General features: G+C 40.7%; 1 protein-coding gene across 1 annotated transcript in view; it reads left to right on the top strand.

The window, feature by feature from the left end:
• The first annotated feature begins 505 nt into the window (after positions 1–505).
• LOC127661499 (tetraspanin-33-like) overlaps positions 506–20,492 on the top strand; it is a 154,939-nt gene continuing 134,952 nt past the window's right edge. Inside the window, exon 1 of the mRNA XM_052152231.1 lies at positions 506–817. Within this exon, the coding sequence (XP_052008191.1) occupies positions 506–817 (312 nt within the window). The remainder of the gene's footprint in view (positions 818–20,492) is intronic.

Genomic DNA, 20,492 nt, shown 5'->3' with positions numbered 1-20,492 from the left:
GCATTGGAGGCCAAGGAAATATTGGAATAATTTCAAGCTTAAGAAGCATGCAGGACCTCTTCTTGTAACCTGCCTGCAACCATTCAGGTGTGCGAGAGGTGTTTCTTTTTATGAGGTCAAGCCAAAAGGAGGTGACCTGCTGTGTTGCGGCATCTTTCCTGATGTGTCCTCATGAACTGGCATTAGAGCAGCAGTGGTATTGATTAAAGGTCTAGCCAGATTTAATTGCAGAAGAACCTGAAGCAAAAGTCCAATATATATGGAAGATATTGAAGTTTGACTTGTGAAGCGAAGACATTCACATTGTCTCAGTTCCTATTGCAAAAAAATGCAAACTTATTTTCATAACAAAAATATGTAATGTCGATATTTTAAGGACTGTTTGAACTTTGGAGCTTGCTGTTGTATCACATTTCTTTGCCTTGTTTGAAGTCTTGTCAAAGTAGGGATCATTTGGTCACTGGGGGTCCAGGTGCCAGCCCCAGCTCCGGCCCCTAACCCAAAAATGCGGGGCTCAAGTACGGATGAAACCCCGTACCGGCGCAGTCCCTCGCTGGAAAGCAAGCCGGGCTCACCTCCACTGCATTACAGTGGGGAGTACGAGTACCACAGCTCACCGTTTGTCTTCGGCATCCATACCACACCGGGCTCAAAGAAAGATAACACCAGTTACACCACCGCACAAGGCAGGAAATATGTGGTGTTTTACTTGGATCTGTCCTTTATCTTCCTTCTAGAGCTGTGGCGCTGCAAGATGGCCGAGGGCTGCCTGAGGGCCCTGCGATACGGGATGGTCTTCTTCAACCTGCTCTTCTGGGTGAGTGTCAAGCCTATATACTATATATCTGTATGTGTGTATGACTTTTCAACTAAAAGGTTCTAAAGGAATAGTTCACCTAAAAAAGAAAATTCTGCTATCATTTACTAAGCCGTTGTGTCTGTGGAACACCAAAGGAGAATTTTTAAGAATCTTCAAGTTTCTCTTTTCCATATAACAACAGTTTATAGTGACCATGGCTGTCAAGCTCCAAAAAAAGTCAAAATAAAAAAAACACCATAAAAGTGGTCCAAACTACCAGTGCCGGTTCTGCCCCATTTGGCACCCTAGGTGAAACCCTACAGTGCCCCCACACCCTGGACTTTTTATGTATAAAGATACATTAGTACTGTAAAGTGTAAATAAACCAAACCTAGTACAAAGATGTTAAAAAACAATAAAAACATTATATTCTATGTTACACAGCAAGGGGCATTTATCACCCCGCTTGATTAAAGCAATAGAAATTGAAAGGGTTTTCACAACAAATACCATTACAGGTGTAGTGTTTTGTAGGTATGCACGATAGCATTTTTTTTTTCTCTATATGATTCTGATACTTGAACTCTCAGTATCGGCGATCCCCATCTCATTTCAAAGCAAGTGTTGGTTGTTTTTTTCATAATCAGATTAGAATATCTTTACTGGGTGGAACTGATTGGGGGTACTCTTTTATATGTTATACACAAAAACATTTAACTAAAGATTATTTCATTATAATGAAATTTCATGAGTAAAAAATGGCATTTAATGCATTGCCAATCCATGTTTCGATTTCAATGCATGTTATATAACCTAACTTTTAAATATCTATATCTGAGATGTAGATCGTGTGGTGTTCTTTTATGCTATTTTTGGAGCTTGATGGAAACGACCATAATCAACACACAGTATCTGACCCAGGTATCGGATAGGTGCATCCCTAGTGTTTTGGGTTATATTCCATAGGATTTAATGACATTTTTTTTCCACAACAGATACTGTATGTATTGTCCCCTAGTGATATTCATCAGAAATAAGGTTTCCAACGTTTTTCTTTCCCTGTGTGTGTGCGAGTGTGTGTGTGTGTGTGTGTGTGTGCATGTTTATGTGGTTTACAAGGACAATTTTTTAGGTTACAAACTGGTCATTACTAGGGTATTATGCTATAAATGTAGTTTATGAGGACATTTCTAGTGTCCCCATAATTTAAATAGCTTAAAAAACATATTAAACTATGTTTTATTGAAAATGTAAAAATGCAGAAAGTTTTCTGTCAGGGTTAGGTTTAGGGGATAGAATCTATAGTTTGTACAGTATAAAAATCATTATGTCTATGGAATGTCCCCATAATGATAGATAGACCAACATGTGTGTGTGTGTGTGTGTGTGTGTGTGTGTGTGTGTGTGTGTGTGTGTGTGTGTGTGTGTGTGTGTTTTCAGCAGGATCATTACTGAGGCACATGCACCTCATCACTGATACATACCATGGTATTTACATTGTACTAAAAGGAACATGTCAAAAAAAAAAAAAGTAATGTTCAGGACATTTTGCTAGCAAAGTTTTAATCATGCTTAAATAACTTCTAACTTCCTGTCCTAGAAATCTGCACTTATTTGGTTTGCACCTTCATGTAAGCCATTGTAAACTTTCAAGCATTTGGTGTCTCTGAAAAGCCCAATTTGTCCTCTTAAGATAAACCAAGATTGAATTCCGTTGCAAGTATGGGAGAAATTTGAACAACAAAAGTCTTATGCAAAATTGAATTGATGGGTCTTACAAGGATAATTACTTTTAAAGCTTGAGGTATCAAATATGATACAAAAATATTTTCTATAGGTACAAAATACAGCTCCATAAAAAGAATATTTTTCATATGTAAGGCTTTATAGGTTTCAGCATTATTTTTGGAATGAAGTTCAAACAAAAAAAAATATATTATACTATTCATTATTGTAACGTCATGGTTACTGTTGTAACCTTCCCCTAGGGAAGGAAAGAGACATTGTGTAGAATGAAGTGACACAAGGGGTCTTCCTGGGACGCCAGATGTACCTCTGAATCTGAGAAAAGGCCAATGTCATGTTGGCAGACAGAATTTGCATGGCCCGCATTATACGGGAATAAAGGGAAGCGGGGCAGCGAGTGCCAGTCAGGATTTTGCACTGAGGGAAACGTGGGTCGTTTTCACACAATATGCAGTCAGTGAACACATTTCCACAACATTTTCTTAACAGACAAGCTATACCTCCCAACAAAATTATGGATTGTTTTTGTAGTATTTACAAATGTTAACATACACCATCCCACAATAGCAAAAACAATATTCCAGTCTGGCTTAGACTCAGTGGCAGGGGTTATTGTTTTCTATTACATTGACACTTATACAGTAAAAGGAAAAATTTGAGGAGTGATGTTTTTGGAAACAGAAACAGAAAAAGACAAACACTGTAATGTCTGGACGAGAAAGAGTAAGAGCAAGGGGCCCAGGGAGAAGAGCAGGCCCAGTGAGAGATGCAGTGAGAGGTGCAGGAGCAGTGAGAGATGCAGTGAGAGGAGCAGGAGCAGTGAGAGATGCAGTGAGAGGTGCAGGAGCAGTGAGAGATACAGTGAGAGATGCAGTGAGAGATGCAGTGAGAGGAGCAGGAGCAGCGAGAGATGCAGTGAGAGGTGCAGGAGCAGTGAGAGATGCAGTGAGAGGAGCAGGGCCAGGGAGAAGAGCAGGCCCAAGGAGAGGGCAAAGTAGAGGTGTAAGAATGCGTGGTGGTGGCATTCCAAGGGCTGCAAGAACAGTAGTCAGTGATGAAATTCGTGCCACTATCATTGACCATGTAATCAACCACGGTCTTTCACTAAGAGAGGCTGGTGAAAGAGTGCAGCCCAATTTGAGGCGGTCAACGGTTGCCTCCATTATACGCATCTTTCAACAAACCAACAGGTAAGTATTGCATTTTACATGGACTGTTTCTATTCTCACTTGACATGTCAATAAGGTCATACAGTAATGCATATGTTGAATTTTTTTGTCCCTCTAAAGAATGCAACGTCTTCCACCGTCTGGAGGAAGAGGAAAGCTCCTCAATAATGATCAAGAGCTTGCCATTGTAGAAATGGTTGTTGCAAATAATGCAATAAAACTGCATGAAATTCAAACTAGAATTGTGGAGGACCATGAGATATTTAACAGTATCGATAGCATCAGCCTCACAACCATTACGTGGACATTGTCCAAACACAGAGTGCAGATGAAGCAGCTCTACACTGTTCCCTTTGAGAGGAACAGTGAGAGAGTCAAGGAGCTATGACAACAATATGTCCAGGTATAGTGTATATTCAATTCGATGTCCAGTTCTATAAGCTTTGCACTTTGCAAGTAGGTAACCTACACAGTAATAGGTTACAGTACAGTATGGTATACAGTAATGACATGATTTACATAAACTTTGTTTCAGAGAGTTATGGAATTGGAGGCCAACCAGGCCCCTCATGAATTCATATACATAGATGAGGCAGGATTCAATCTGGCCAAAAGGCGTCGACGTGGACGAAATGTAATTGGAAAAAGGGCCACAGTTGATGTGCCAGGACAGAGAGGGGCAAACATTACTATGTGTGCAGCAATTGCAAATGCAGGATTACTCCTTCACAGATGTCAGGTTGGACCCTATAATACCGAGCGCATCCTTGCATTTCTCAATGATCTCCACCAGCGCCTGGTTCCAGAGCAGGATCAGGAGGGTGAAAACATGAGGACCTTTGTAATTACCTGGGACAATGTGGCTTTCCATCATTCCATCATTTGGCCGGTTGAGAAAGATGGCTGCCGGTTGAGAAAGATGGCTGCCGGTTGATGAGCCGGTTTGATGGGCACATTATTATTTTATTATTTTGGTGGATATATGTTGGAGGTGATCATTTAAAATCACGGCTTTGCAGCAAACATTTATAACAAATATTATTTCAGCGAAAATGGGCCCTAAATAGAACACGCAGACAGAGGAAGTCGATGACATAAAAAATCTCTCGATTTCCTAACTGAGGAGATGACTATAGTGAAGACGCAGCAGAACCGGCTTGTGGATTTATTGGAGGAGGTTAAACAGCTGCGATTGGGGAGCTTGAACGGAGGGTGGACGATCTGGAGCGGTACTCCCGGGCGAATGACTTGCTCAACACCGGTATTCCTCGCTCGACCACGCTCGTGCGGACAGCGGAGATGAGCCGGGGGAGATGCGCTCGGTGGAGCAACAAGAGGCAAACTTTCTCCAGAGCAAAGGAGTAGAGCAGGACTTGGACTGCATTGAAGCATGCCACCCTCTACCCAGAAGGATCAACAACGACAGACCAGCAGTCATTCTGAGATTTGTCAACAGGAAAAACAAGACGGCCCTGTTAAAACAAGGCTGCAAACTCAAAGGGACGAATGTATATATCAATGAACACTTAACAAAAAAGAATGCAGACATAGCCAGGAAAGCAAGATACCTCAAGATACAACGAAAAATCCAACACACATGGGTAACAAATTGCAAAATCTTTATCAAGCTAAATGGGTCTCCAGAGGAGGCGAAAATACTCACTGTAAGAAACATGGAGGAGTTGGACAAGTATTAGTGACCACAATGTATATCAGCCATCCGGAAACAATTAAGGTAACATCTGACTCACAACATCACAATGAGCATTGAGTCACATACAGATGGTTTAAAGGACAATAACATAGAGACAATTGAATATACTGAGTATAATACGCATGATGTAGAAACTGATATTGACCCTGATAACAATATTTTCCACTATAAATAACAACTGTAATTATTATACATATGACCAATATAGCAATAATTGCAGTACTAAGGGCAAATTGTCTATTATCCATTTCAATAGTAGAAGTTTGTATACAAATTTCAATGCAATAAGTGAATATTTACATAATTTTGTTTATCCCTTTAGTGTTATAGCCATATCAGAAACCTGGTTTAATCAAGAGAAAGGAATTGACTCTGAGATGGATGATTATGATTTGCATTACGTAAATAGACAAAATAAAACAGGAGGTGGGGTCGCGCTATATGTGCAAAAAACTATAAAATATTTGGTTCTAAATAATATGTCATTTGTACTTGATAATATAATGGAATGTATAACAATATAAATTAATAATGGAAAGAAAAAAAACATTATTATAAGTTGTGTTTATAGATCACCTGGGTCTAGTGTCGATACTTTTAATGGAGAGATGGAGAATCTGTTTTCAGCAATTAACAATAAGTCCTTATTCGTCTGTGGGGATTTCAACATTGACCTTTTAAATCCTAACAAACACAAACTGACCGATGAATTCATTGAAAGAATGTATTCCATGTCCTTATTTCTAACAATAACAAAACCCAGTAGAATCACATCTCACAGTGCAACCTTGATTGATAATATCTTTACAAATAACTTGACAAATAACATAATTAATGGCTATCTATGACTGTAATGATTCTTATACTAAAGAAATCTGTAATATAAGCTGTTTAAGGCTCCAAACTCAAGATGCATTTAGATATAGTAATTTTGTGCTTTTTTTTTTAGTTCCCCCCTTTTTATCTGGGCTTTATGCTGTTGTTTTTTTTGTTGTTCAGAATGCTCTTGTGTGTTTCATGGATATTTTGTTCACTTTAAGCAATACTGTAAAACATTTTCTGTTCTATCATACCGTGTTTCTACTGTACCTCCTGTAGTATACAGTAAAGGAAAAAAAAAACTGATTTGCTTTTTATTGTAATGCTTTTGAATGTGAACTTTACTGTACATGTGGACATACAGTTCCCAGCCAAGAAATTTAGTGTAAAAACGGTGGATTGCATGTTTTGCATGCAAATACCTGTAAAACTGAAACATAAAAGTCTATGCAGTTTTTGTAATGTCAACAATAGCCAGTATTTTGAATCCTGGTGTACTTTGATTGACTGCATGTACCTTGTGAAGTGAAAACAATTGTTATTCTTTGACAGAATAATTTCATTTTGAGTCAGATTTCCAGTGTTTTGGTAAAGTTAGTGTGTGCAGAGAAAGATGTGTTCTATTTTGAAATGAAGAGTTAGTATATATTTAACAAAATGTGTTTTTGAGAAGAAAATTATCCATTTGGCCAATTGTGTTTTGTAGGTGTGAGTCTGTGTTAAGAGTTTAGAAAAAGTATCTGAAGTATGGGTAAGCGCTTGTTAGCGATTGAAAAAAACTGTAATAAAATCTGGAAGTCAAGACCCAGGGGTTTGTGAACCCCCGACCAAAAACTCTGACCATCAGATTAAAAGACTAGTATAATGAGGCTGAAGGAATAAAAACAGGGCAGAATAGACTAACAATAGCAATAATGCCCGATGTATGGTCAGAAAATACCGCATCTCACATTTCTCTTAGTCCTCAGTGAGGCCGCGCTGTAGTGTTGCCATGGCAACAATTTTTCATTCAAGTACTTTCTAGCAGCACTAGTGTACGGCTCATTTGAGTTTTGTGGGTAAGTATAAGGAGACTAAAACATGTAGGATTTGTGCTGTAGCAGTTTAACAACATAGTGTTGATTTAATTCTGTTATAAATGTATAATGAATAAGTTAAGATTGTCCATGTACTCCCTCAGAGGTGTTTTCCATGTAGCGATGTAACTCACTACTTAAGCCCAAAGTATACTTTGTCTTTTCGCACTGTATACATACAATTAGTGTTCTGCGAAAAGTGTAAGATCAAGCTGTCTGATGAGTCGGCTGTCTTCACAGCTGGTATTGCCATTGAAAAAGTGATCTTATGGATTTAAAAACATGAGATGTTCTGCATGACCATGTGATTGATTAATACATTAAACAGGAAAGGAGGGCTGATTTTCACTCCAAGTAAATTGATTAGTGATTTTTACATTGTTATAGGAACATCAGGAGTTATCTAAGTGTAAATTAGTCTGCTGGAGCATTCAGTGGAAAGTCAGATTTTACAACTTCCTACTAGGAAAAGTGCAATGGAATGCATCTTGAAGTCAGAAGTACAACTTGTGGAACTTGTGACCATAGTTGACTAAAGATGCTCTTGGTAAACACACCCCTGGTCTGTAGACAGTTCTACATGACTACTACAGTATATACCTATTTAACAAACCTGTCATATAAAAAGATTAACAAAAGTAGTTTATACAACTTTCCAACTTCTGAAGCCATACTATATCTCTGTGTGAGCAACACAGCTGTAGTTTAGAGCAGAGGTTCATTCAGTGCTTCTTGGTTCAACAGACAAGACTCATACTGTTTTCTAGCAGTCAATTATCATAAAAAATACATTTGTGTAGAATCTTTTTCAAGAGTCATTGGACAGCAATATGGGCACCACAAGGATATTTCAACAAAGGAACATAAATCAATGATCATTTGACCATGGGTCTGAATATTATGCATTACTCAAAGATTCAACCAAAGACCCAGAAGGCCTTAAAGTAATACAAAACCTCAGAAGACAGTCTGTCCAAGCCAGCGGTGTGCATTTTATCCCTAAGACCTCAACAATATACACTCTAAACTCAGTATGCTGTCTGATCAGTAACTCTAGCAGACTAGTCAAAAGACAAATGTATCTGTCAATTTGGCAAACATGAAATAACTTTTATCAAGCTCAGTTAAATCTGGCAACTGCGAGTGGGCAGATCACTGCAAAGAGTTCCAAAACATAAAAATCTCTAGTGAGCCAGGTGGGATGTGTCTGAAATCTGTAAGTCTTCTTCAATGCTAAATTCCTCTGAAAAATTACACATTTAATCACAAGGTTTGAATGTTGCACCAGGGTAAATGGATTCCTTCATGTCAACTTTCATATTCATGTTGGGCAAACTGTTTATCAGAAGACAACTGTTTATGAAAAGAACTCAGAAGTATTCTGTAGTGTACAAATACAGTATACTGTATGTGCTGCTGAAGCTAACCAACAGGATTTTGGATGCCATGTAATCAAAGTTTGCTGTGCTTTGGAAAAGCTGCTTAGTAAAATGAAGAATTTAAATTTCAACTGAGAAGAAATCCCTAGAAACATGGCAAGACAACAGATTCAAAGCCAAGCACAGCAGACTAAAACCCTGCATTACAACTGTTTTTTCCAAAGATTTTAAAGTGAAAAATCTCTGTGCCACCCAATGCTTTGTGTACATGCCATCTTTAAGTGCTCACCACCATTAATTTCCCCTGAAAAATACTTGTGTCCACTGCACCAAAACACAGCCGTGAAAGGGCAAAGCAAGACATATTGATTCATAGTTGATTCAATGATGATGTGATTCAGGATCTTGGATTGAATTGGAGTGAAATGGCTATTTTTAATAGTTGACAAGCAATGTATGAAAGAGAGATGCCGGTAAATTAAGCATTGACCCCAACAGGCTTCCTCTTAGACAACTCACCAGTCATACAGGTGATGCTGAACTCATCAATGGTTTAATAGTGGAAGATTTCTGAAATTAATAAACAGAATATACGATGGGTATCACTTCATTTGGGGGTGCTGGTTGTGATGACACAAAACTTATTTAATATGAATTAGGTCATGCACAGTCACGAGATAATAGGCGTCAACATACATCAAAGACCGACAGGGGAATGGAGAAACAAATGGGGTTAAATACAGCGACACAGGAGGATAACAAACGATATTCAGGTGCAGACAATAACGCTGTGGCAGTGGTGATGAGGGCCGGGAACCATGGGAAATGTAGTTTGTACACAGACAGTGAAACACGGGGCGGACAACAAGGAAAACGTGACATGGAACGTGAAAAGTGGCATGTGAAACAGAAAACCCGGGGCAGACAACACAGGAACGTGACACCAGTACTGTAGTAATACCAACAGTAGTAATGTCTAGGTTACTATTGTAACCTCCGTTCCCTGATGGAGGGAATGAGACGTTGTGTTGAAGAAGCGACACTGGGGTCTCTCTTGAGAACCTCACGCATCTCTTAACTTGAGAAAAGGCCAAAGAATTGGCAGACAGAACATACGGGTATAAAGGGAGGGAAATGCATCTGTCCATTCAGGATTTTGCCTGAGGAGCCGAAAATGAGGTTCGGCTGTAACAGCGGCTCGGTTCAGCGACGTGGCCGGGAGGACACAACGTCTTGTTCCCTCCATCAGGGAAAGGGAAGGGGACCGTACCGCAGAAAATACACACAGGGGGACAAGTCCACACGGGGGCCCGACCTGTGGAGCACCTATTCCAGTACAGAGTAGTTTGAGTACTCATAGTGGGTCTGGTCGGGGAATTCCTCCACTGAATTTGCGGACCAGAGGGCTAGGAAGGAGTCACCCAGGGAGCCGAGTTAGTGGGATCTCCTGGGATATGATCGCCTCAGTGGAGAGAATTTAATGGCACCAACGACCCAGTGGGAAAGCGTTCCCTTTCCACTGTCCACCAAAGCAGACAAAAGAGCTGCTCAGAACATTTAAAGCTCTGCATGCGGTCCACATATGTACGCAAAGCGCACACTGGACACAGCGATGAAAAAGGCTGGGACTGCCTCCTCCCGGGGCAGCTTCGCTTGCAGGTTCACTTACTTGGTCCTTGAAGGGAGTCGTAGGAACCTTGGGCACGTAGCCCGGTCACGGTCTTAGGACGACATTGGTGTCTGCCGGAGCGAACTCCAGGCAGGTGTCACTGACAGAGAACGCTTGCAGGTCCCCAACCATCTTGATGGAGGCGAGCACGATCAGCAGGGCGGTCTTGAGAGAGAGGGTCCTGAGTCCAACTGATTCTAGCGGCTCGAAGGGATATCTCTGGAGGCCCGCGAGGACCACTGAGAGATCCCAGGAGGGGAACAGGCTTGGCCGGGAGGGATTCAACCTCCGGGCGCCTCTTAGGAACCTGATGATTAAGTCGTGCTTACCCAAAGACTTGCCATCTACTGCGTTGTGGTGGGCCGCAATAGCAGCGTCATACACCTTTAGGGTGGAAGGGGACAGCCTCCCCTCCAGCCTTTCTTGCAGAAATAAGAGCACTGACCTAACTGCGCACCTCACAGCCAGATAAGCAGGCTGGCTGTGAGGCTCCATCGCCAGCCGCATCGTCCTCAATCCCATGGGAAAAAGGAACAATGCGGGGGGCAGCTGGAGTGGCGTGCTTTCTATTGAAAGCGAGCCGCAACCGCAACGTTGCCATGGTCATGCTCACGCAGTGAGAGCATGAACCATGCATAAATGCTGAATCGGTGTGATGGCTGCCCAGACACACGAACCTGAAGCGGAGAGCACTCTACCGCATCTAGGAACTACACAGGGGCGGAAAGGCATCTTTAAAAAGACGCATCTTGAAAAGGACGTTCAGCACCGCTGTGTATTGCTCTAATAGAGGAAAATACTCTTTTACAAGAAATATCACTCTTTTAATACTCTTTTAAGCTCTTGCGCTGTCGAAGCGTCCAGGGGCAAACTGCACTGCCGTGCAGGGAAGGAGAAAGCCGCTCTAGTGCGCCGTAGATCCAACAGCAGGGAGGGTCATAGGAACAGGAACAGGTGTGTGAATCGCAGCTCACTGCAGACACAACCATCGGCTCCGAAGAAAATTTCTGAACGAACTTGACGTATTTCCCTGCTTTTATACCCGTATGTCCGGGGGCGGGGTATGCAAATACTGTCTGCCAACTTCTCATTGGCCTTTTTTCATAGATCAGAGGCATATTCGGCGCTCAAGAGAAACCCCTAGTGTCGCTTCTTCTACACAATGTCGAAGTGAGTGACAGACAGTGAACAAGAGGATAAATAGCTGCAAATTTGCTGCTAGTTACAATATTTTTGTAAGGGATATGTCACTTGATCATAACCATTTTGGAGATTACGGTAGATGTAGATTGGAGCTCTAATGCTCATGCTGCTTATATCCATAGAAAATAACTGTCTGGGCACATTCCAAAGATGGCTGCCGAGTGGACTGACTTGCCTTGATAGGTACTTTGTTTGACAGAATTGTTATAGATTTATATTCAAACTATGTGTACAGTATAAGGGGGAAAAGAAGTTTGTTTTTTATTTATAACAATGGCAGAACTATAGATTTTTTGTAAGGGTTTAGATTCTAGATGTGTTTAGGCTACTGTTTTTTCCATAATGAAATATTATAATTTATTTTATATCTAGTGCATTATACACATCAGGTGCATATGAGACCTCTATATGTGTAGAACCAGTCAGTATCTGTGTGATGATGATGCAGAAACTGTGAGCTCTGAAGCTCTTCTGTGAATCCATTCATAGCCTTTGTTTTCTCTCCTGCTGCTTGTTCACCTGTTCTTCTCATCTCTTGTTCCTTCAATCTTGTCTTTCACGTGGTTCACACACACTGTTTTCTTCTCTCGTGGCTTGTTAGCGGACAATGCAGTGCATTTTGACATCATTAGTGTCCACAAATGCTTTTCTGCTGGTGTGAAACGGGTTTACCTCGCTGATGTGGGTCAGCTCGTTCCCTTGGGCCTGACACACTGCAGATACATTGGTACCTGCCTGCAGCAACATACTGTTATCTGAACAGCAACACAAATGCCTACATATGTGATGTACACTGTACCTCTCTATATAATCTGTAGTATCCGCTTACATCCAGCCAGCAGCAGCCCGGAACAGACAGTATGGTATTTTAACCAGATGGATTTCACTGTGAAATCGCCAACAGTGGGTCAAAAGTTCTTTAGCTAAAATGTCTGTGCTTATTGTAAATTTTAAACACTGCCCCCAGTGGGCAAAGCAAGCATGTTGTTGGGCATGTAAGGGCATATGCTCTAGTTTCCCGATGGAATCCCCAAAAACGAGATGTAAAGCGAGCTTTTGTTTTATAGCTTAAAATTATGTAATACAGTAAAGAGGAATGCATATTTTATTAACTCTTATCCCCAAACCCTAAACCTAACTGTCAGTGGAATTCAAATTAAATTTCAGCTGGAAAAAGCAACCTCTTAGTCTTAGATTATGTGAACATGGGTACTTCCTGGTTTTAATGAGGACTAGAAGCCATGTCTTTGGGGCTGCTGATGCATGCCACAGGAGAAAGTAAACACATCTAGTGGGGTTAATGTCAGGGTCCTGGAACATTGGGTTGCAATATGTGGATCATGTTCATTTCAGTTCAAAACAAAAAAATTAAATATTTTTCACAAACCACTGGCAATCCGGCTTAAATACAATATATATATATATAATGTATTTAAGCTGGATTGGAAAACCGATGTAGTATATGTAAATACTTAGTGCATATATACAGGTGCTGGTCATATAATTCGAATATCATCAAAAAGTTGATTTATTTCAGTAATTCCATTCAAAAAGTGAAACTTGGATAATGTATACATTCATTCCACACAGACTGATATATTTCAAGTGTTCATTCCTTTTAATTTTGATGATTATAACTGACAACTAATGAAAAACCCCAAAATCAGTATCTCAGAAAATTTGAATATTGTTAAAAGGTTCAATATTGAAGACTTCGGGTGCCACACTCTAATCAGCTAATTAACTCAAAACACCTGCAAAGGCCTTTAAATGGTCTCTCAGTCTAGTTCTGTAGGCTACACAATCATGGGGAAGACTGCTGATTTGACACCTTGCACTAGGAGGGCAAAACACAAAAGGTCATTGCTAAAGAGGCTGGCTGTTCACAGAGCTCTGTGTCCAAGCACATTAATAGAGAGGCGAAGGGAAGGAAAAGATGTGGTAGAAAAAGTGTACAAGCAATAGGGATAACCACACCCTGGAGATATGCAAAATGATCTTAATAATTTGGTTTAAAGATTTGGTGATTTCACATTTGCCACAATGTCTCTGTAGAAGTTTAGCCAGTACCATTATTCTATACAAGATTCCCCATGGCACAGTCTTTCCATCTATGTAAATGTTTGTAGAACAGCATTTTTCCACCTAAGAAATATTGCTAAATTACGGCACATGCTCTATTGCTGATGCCGAAAAACTAATGAATGCGTTCATGACCTAAAGACTAGATTGTTGTAATGCATTACTGGGAGGATGTCCAGCAAAATCAATAAATAAACTTCAATTGGTTCAAAATGCAGCATCCAGAGTGCTAACGAGAACCAAGAAATATGATCATATTAGCCCCATTTTATCATTGTTACAATCAACTCTGTAAAACTGGGCACATCTGGAGTCTATTGAGAACTTTTTTGATGGGCAAACATGTTCAGGAGAGACATTTACTGCATGTGAGAAAGTTTCTCAATCATTCAGGTATCTAGAGTATTTATTAAAGGCATTTCACCATCAGTGATGAGATGGTGCTGGTTTCCTCATCACACAGCAGAATGTCACAAATCACTTTATGTTCTGGCCCCTCATGGTTTGGGTGTCATATTTGAAATGTTCTGGAGGCGTATGATAGGTCTTGGTGAGAAACAGCCCTAAGTTTAAGTCATTTTTCAGTTAAAATCTTGCTATTGAGAAGTGCATTCACAGTGTTCATGCAAGAATTTGCATTGTTTAGCACTAAAAACATTGTACTTCACACCACTGTTAGAACATGTTGTGAAAGAGTGGTTATTATATAGCGAATGTAGCAAGGCGGGTGCCGCTAGGGGAGGAAACACCACCAGAGTCTAACCGACCACGCCACCTGGGGACTTTCACCCCAAAATAAATGTTTATTTCTATTTCAACAAGCACCCCAGTTATACAAAGGCTACACAGGTGCATTAACTGAAGCAAGACAGATGTGGTTACAATAGTATTAATTTATTGATGAATAAATTATAACTGGGAGACCCTGTAAAGAGGATGTTTAAATCAAATTGCAATAGAAAATGTAGAAAAGGTTTATTACAATATATATTTAACAATCAGGTTAATTCTTTTAAAATGAATACACTCCCAGTCATGGCTTAAATTACTTTAAGGAAAAGGAGGGGAAAGTGGGCAGGAGCCAGCTGTGGAGAGACAATCTACTAAGGGGGTGTTCCAGGGATGCACAAAATTACCCACTGCAATCGCCAGTCATTGCAAATCGTCACCACAAATCATGTCACCGTGCAGTTATCACTACAATCTGTGAAGGGAACCTCACTAATGTGCCTAGTCTCTCCGCAAGCTGGCTACTAGCTCCACTGAAAAGCAAAATAATTAAAACCAAAAAAATAAATAAACCAGTTGATAACCTAAAAGCAAACCAAACAGGGAGGCACTAACAAAGATGTATTAAAACAATTAAAATCCAAATACAACTAAGGCAAAACAGCAGCTGACAACCTAAAACTCAGACAGAAGATTACATTAATGTTTAAAGCAGTGGTCAATGTGTGATAACATTTAACTCCGGTAATGATCATACCAGATTTGCTACTTAAGTTACTCATACCTTCACTCAAATGTACTTAGTAGGCAAAGGGAGAGTTCATCACACCATTCCAGGCAGGGGAGCTTGGAATCCCTTCCAAGCCCAGGCAGACAACCGTCAGGCAGGCAGCAGACTGGAGCAGACTGCAGCAAAATGTACAACGCAATATTTAAAAACACCTTGAAAATATAACTCGCACTGACTTAACGCAATTTACCTACCCTAAAAGTCACAAAGATAGTCCCATGTGGCAACCAAAAGGCAGAGACAAAGCCAAGATGACACAGGTGCTTTATATAAGCTTAGCTAACGAGGGGGTTTAGTCTGGGTGGAGCTAATTGTATCTAGTTGAAGTGCGTTCAAGAGCCAACAGGGTGCAAAGCTTACTGCCCACACCACTACAGGTAGATATCTGTTAAAGCATTAAGAACCACCCCTCTTCATTACCGTTGCTAACTCTGACAAGCTTTGCAGAACTTCTCATAGGGGAGATTGCCGTGAACTGCTTGGTTTTTGTCCAAATATTCTCATAAACAGAATTAATAATATTCTTACGTGGGCTGGAATGAAGAGTGACATTGTAAAGCATATTATCTGACCTTTTTTATAAAATAAATTGTTAAATTATATGGCAATTTGATTGAAAACTGTGGAGACAATCAGAATCAAGGCAAACGATTATCACAGACACTTGAAAAGAGTAAAATGTCATTTGATAGCGATTATACACCTGATTAAATTAGTGTATTCATAACATCTCATAACACACTCACTATGATGCTCTTTATTTACTAATGCCTTTATTAAGACCTGAATCAATATTTAAATGAATTTATCCTTGGAGTAAATGTAGGTGTCCTCACTGATGTTACAGATGTTCATTTGGGAATGAGGAATGACACAGTTTAATCTATAGCATGCTCTTCTTGAGATTTATTTTTAAAAGAAAGAATAAACACTATGTGTATCCTCTCTAGGTACCTTGCATCACTATTACAAGTGGCCCCACAACAAGGTTTTTTTTATTTTTTTTTATCCTGTCTATACAATTCTGCTTAAAAGTTCTCAAACACATTACACCCATTGGAAAAAAGCATACGCTTTTCATAGAAATGGCAGACGGCAAAAGTTGCTTAAATAGGATTGGTCAGAAACACTTTTAAGGCAGGGCTTAGTGAAGGGTCAGTTCTTCCACCAAGTATTATAGTTAATTAGTCTAACTGTAGGCTGTTATAGGTTGAATATAGAGTGTGCACTCGCAGGTGTGGGTTTATAGTTATTTTACATTGGCTTCAAATGCAGCGGTAACAGTCTTTTCCCAACCCTAACCTAACCATAATCAATTTAACATTAGTTAACATGACCTAACAACGAACAATACTTTTACTGCATTTAATCTTATTTAATGTTAATTTTAACATTATGTATTTTTTTTTAATCAAAAGTTGTATGAATAAACATTAATTATTAATGAACAACTGTATTTTTATTAACTAATATTACCAAAGATTAATACATTCTCTCTAAAATATATTGTTCATTATTATTTCATGATACCTAATGCATTAACTAATGATTTTATTTTAAGTGAAGGGCATTCAGATAGTAAAATATTGATCTAGCAAACACACTGGTGGTCTCAAAGAAAGTGAAGAACTTACTGTCATTGAGTGTTCTTGCTGTCATCTGAGGTTCTTTTGAGAGGTCAAGAAAAATTATTTGACATGAAAATGTACCAGTTCAGGAGGTCTGTTAAGAACATCGGTGCAACTTTTCGGCTAAAGCATTATGGTAACAGTGATATAAATCCCTTGCAACAGTAACAAACTTCCAGTAAATTAATAGAATGTCAGAAGAAGATCTTTGATCGAAACACTGTAAGCTAATAAAGATTTACAAGCTACAACAGTGTGCAGGCTTTTTCTATTTTTTTCTTTGTATTGTGTATGCACCTGCCCACGACAATGTGCTCATTAATAGGTTTAACAGCATTAACATAGACCATTTGTTATTAACTGCGATTTATCGATGCCTATACTGAATTATTGTAGCCTAAATTGTAAAAAAAAAAAGAGTTGTTAGAGTTGAAAATTAAACTTGTCACTGTCTGGTTTCAAGCCAGGATCCAAACATGGGTCTCCCACAATGCTAACCCAATATGCCTCCTATCACTCCACAAGGGAAGGTAAACATGCTGGAGCTGATGCAAAGATGTCTTATTGGAGCTGGCACTTTTTCGGCATAATATTGCAGATCCTAGAGTACAGGAACCTATGTTATCATGTTGGATATTTAACAGGATTTTCAATTTCATGATTGCAGGGTTCCCCACACCTTGATTCCCTATGACCTGATTTATTTACTCAGTGATATTTAACACGATGATAACCATTTAAATATAATACAATTCACAAAGATCATCACAAGCTTCACAATGGCTCTCTTACTAATCCTAGTGAGCTGCCTCCAGAAGGCTAGAATAGGTGGAAATAATTCAAAATGTTTTGTATTAAGAAAATGCAAGAAGGTCAGTCTGGTCATATAGGCTAAATTGGTTAATTTACCCTACCCTTTGTTTAGTGCTGGATAATACATTTTACAGAATGTCACTTTATGTCCCTTTGTATATCATTTTTTCAAGGTAAATCCTCATTAAAAAAAAAAAAAGTTTTATTTTGACCCATTTAATCTAGGTTTATCGCATCACATATTGCTGCATATGTCACAGTTCTACCTGACACTCCCAGCACTAACACTGTACAATCCCTCTCCCCTGAGTACTGATCATCTACACCTGTAACTCGTATCTGCATCAATCAGCTCCACATCATATAAGCACTACCCTCCTTTCACTCTTTGTCTGGTCTTGACTACGAATACAGACTCACTTACCTGCATCCTTATTGTTACGCTCCATCAACGAGATTCCAAGCTCCTCTCTCCTACGCTCCTTCAACGACTTCCCGAGTTCTCCTCTCCATCGCTCCTGAGACTACATCCCAGGTTCTTCTCAGTTACCCTTTTCTATTAAATAAACGTAACCTCCGGGTTCAACGCTTCCTCCGAGTCTGGGTATCTGTAATAGCAGACCAGACCAATATTAGAATCATGAACCCAGCGGGGTCTGACAACCTTTCAGACTCTGGTTAATGCACTCCGGCAAGCATTTCCTCACAGTTCGGATCCTGCCGCACCGCCGTTATCCACCGGCGCTTCCGCAATTCCTTCTCCTGTCATTTCTTCTAGTCCCATGGCCAACCCAGCGCCCTACTCTGGATCAGCGGAGTACTGCAGTGGTTTTTTGACCCAGTGTTCTCTAGCAATAGAAATGCAGCAGCATCGTTTTCTAACTGAACGTGCTAAGGTGGCATATACTATTTCTTTGTTAACTGGCCAAGTGCTGCAATGGGCACAACCTCTCTGGGATTCAAATAGCTCAGTTACTCAATCCCTTGATAGTTTTACCCGACATTTCCGGGAGGTTTTTGGATACCCAGTTGGAGATACTTCTATAGGTGAACAACTATATAACCTCCGACAAGGGAAGAGCACTATCAATGAGTATGCCCTAAAATTCCACACTCTAGCAGCATCCAGCGGATGGAATGAGTCATCACTCCTTACCGTTTACAGCCTGGGACTATAACCGAGACTACGTTTGCATCTCTCCTCCTTTGACGATTCTATGGGGCTTGAGCGCTTTATCCAGCTCTCCATCAGAGTGGCTAATAGAATAAGGTCCTGCCTCGATGAGCTGCCTGCTTTACAACCCCCGTTAGTTACCTCACAACACCCCTCTACCCATACCACAGAACCAGATTCTGATGTAATGCAGTTGGACGCCTTTCGATTGTCCCCAGCAGAGCGCCAGCGCCGGCTGACCCAGAGGCTGTGCTTGTACTGTGGTAAAAAGGGACACGTCATCTCTGCGTGTCCCATTCGACCTCCTCGCCCACTGGTGAGTTACTTACACACTCCTAGGATTTGTTCCTCCCCTCTTTTAACTATGTATCGCTCACTGCTTCTGTCTTCTCTTTCATAGTACCAGCACTCCTCGACTCTGGGTCAGCCGGCAACTTCATTTCCGACACGCTCTGCAACCAGCTCCGTCTCTAAAGGTGGCCTTGTGAACCCAACCTTCAAATTCAAACCATAAACGGCAAGCCTTTAGGTAAGGGGTACATCCACCACTGGGCAGGCCGAGTCAAATTACAAGTTGGATGTCTGCACTCAGAAGCAATCACTTTACTGGTTTTAGAAAACTCCACCTCCGATATCATCCAGGGACGCCCGTGGCTCATCCGTCATTCCCCGGTCATCTGCTGGTCAACTGGTGATGTCCTGAAGTGGGGAGTTAAATGCTTTCTTACCTGTTTTCCTAACTTGCCAACTCCTATCATCTTAATATAGTCAAGAAACCTCTTCTCATCAATCTAAATACCACCACGATCGAAAGCCCGACCAACTCGCAGTCCGTAGAAATTCCCTCCTGCTACTCCCACTTCCAGGATGTTTTCTGCACCCTTCGGGCCTCACGGTTACCACCTCACTGACCGTGGGGCTGCGCGATTGACCTTCTTCCTGGTGAACCAGTGCCCAGAGGTAAAATATACCCTCTCTACATTCATGAACAAAGAGCCATGGAGGAGTACATCGAGGAGGCCCTCTCCCAGGGTTACATCCGTCCTTCCACTTCCCCTGCTGCCTCTAGCTTCTTCTTTGTAGCTAAAAAGGATGGAGGACTCCGTCCCTGCATTGATTACCGCACCCTCAACAAAATAACCGTGAAGTTCCAGTATCCTCTTCCCCTTGTTCCTGCTACATTAAAATTGTTGAGAGGAGCAACTATCTTCACCAAGCTTGACCTTCGCAGCGCCTATAACCTCATTCGGATCCGGAGGGGAGACGAATGGAAGACAGCCTTCGTGACACCTACTGGCCACTATGAATACAGGGTGATGCCGTATGGCCTGGTCAATGCCCCCTCTGTGTTCCAAGGCTTCATGAATGAGGTTTTCCATGAGTACCTCAATCGATTCATCATCGTATACATTGAGGACATTCTTGTGTACTCCCGGAATGAGACTGACCATCGTCAACATGTCAGGCTTGTGTTGGAGAAATTGAGGGAATACCACCTATACCTCAAGGCTGAGAAATTTTATTTTCACCAGAAGACCCTCCAGTTCCTCGGATATAATATCTGTCCAGAAGGTATCCAAATGGATGAGGGAAAGGTAGAAACATTAAGGAACTTCGCCAAATTCTACCGCCCGTTTATAAAGAACTTCAGCTCCCACACTTCTCCGCTTGCATCCCTTTTGAAATCTAAGCCCAAGTCCCT

This window comes from Xyrauchen texanus, chromosome 21 (assembly GCF_025860055.1).
Source record: "Xyrauchen texanus isolate HMW12.3.18 chromosome 21, RBS_HiC_50CHRs, whole genome shotgun sequence".
In the NCBI taxonomy this organism is placed as follows: domain Eukaryota; kingdom Metazoa; phylum Chordata; class Actinopteri; order Cypriniformes; family Catostomidae; genus Xyrauchen; species Xyrauchen texanus.
Note: the sequence above shows the minus strand (reverse complement) of the source record. Positions and strands in the feature narration are given on the sequence as shown.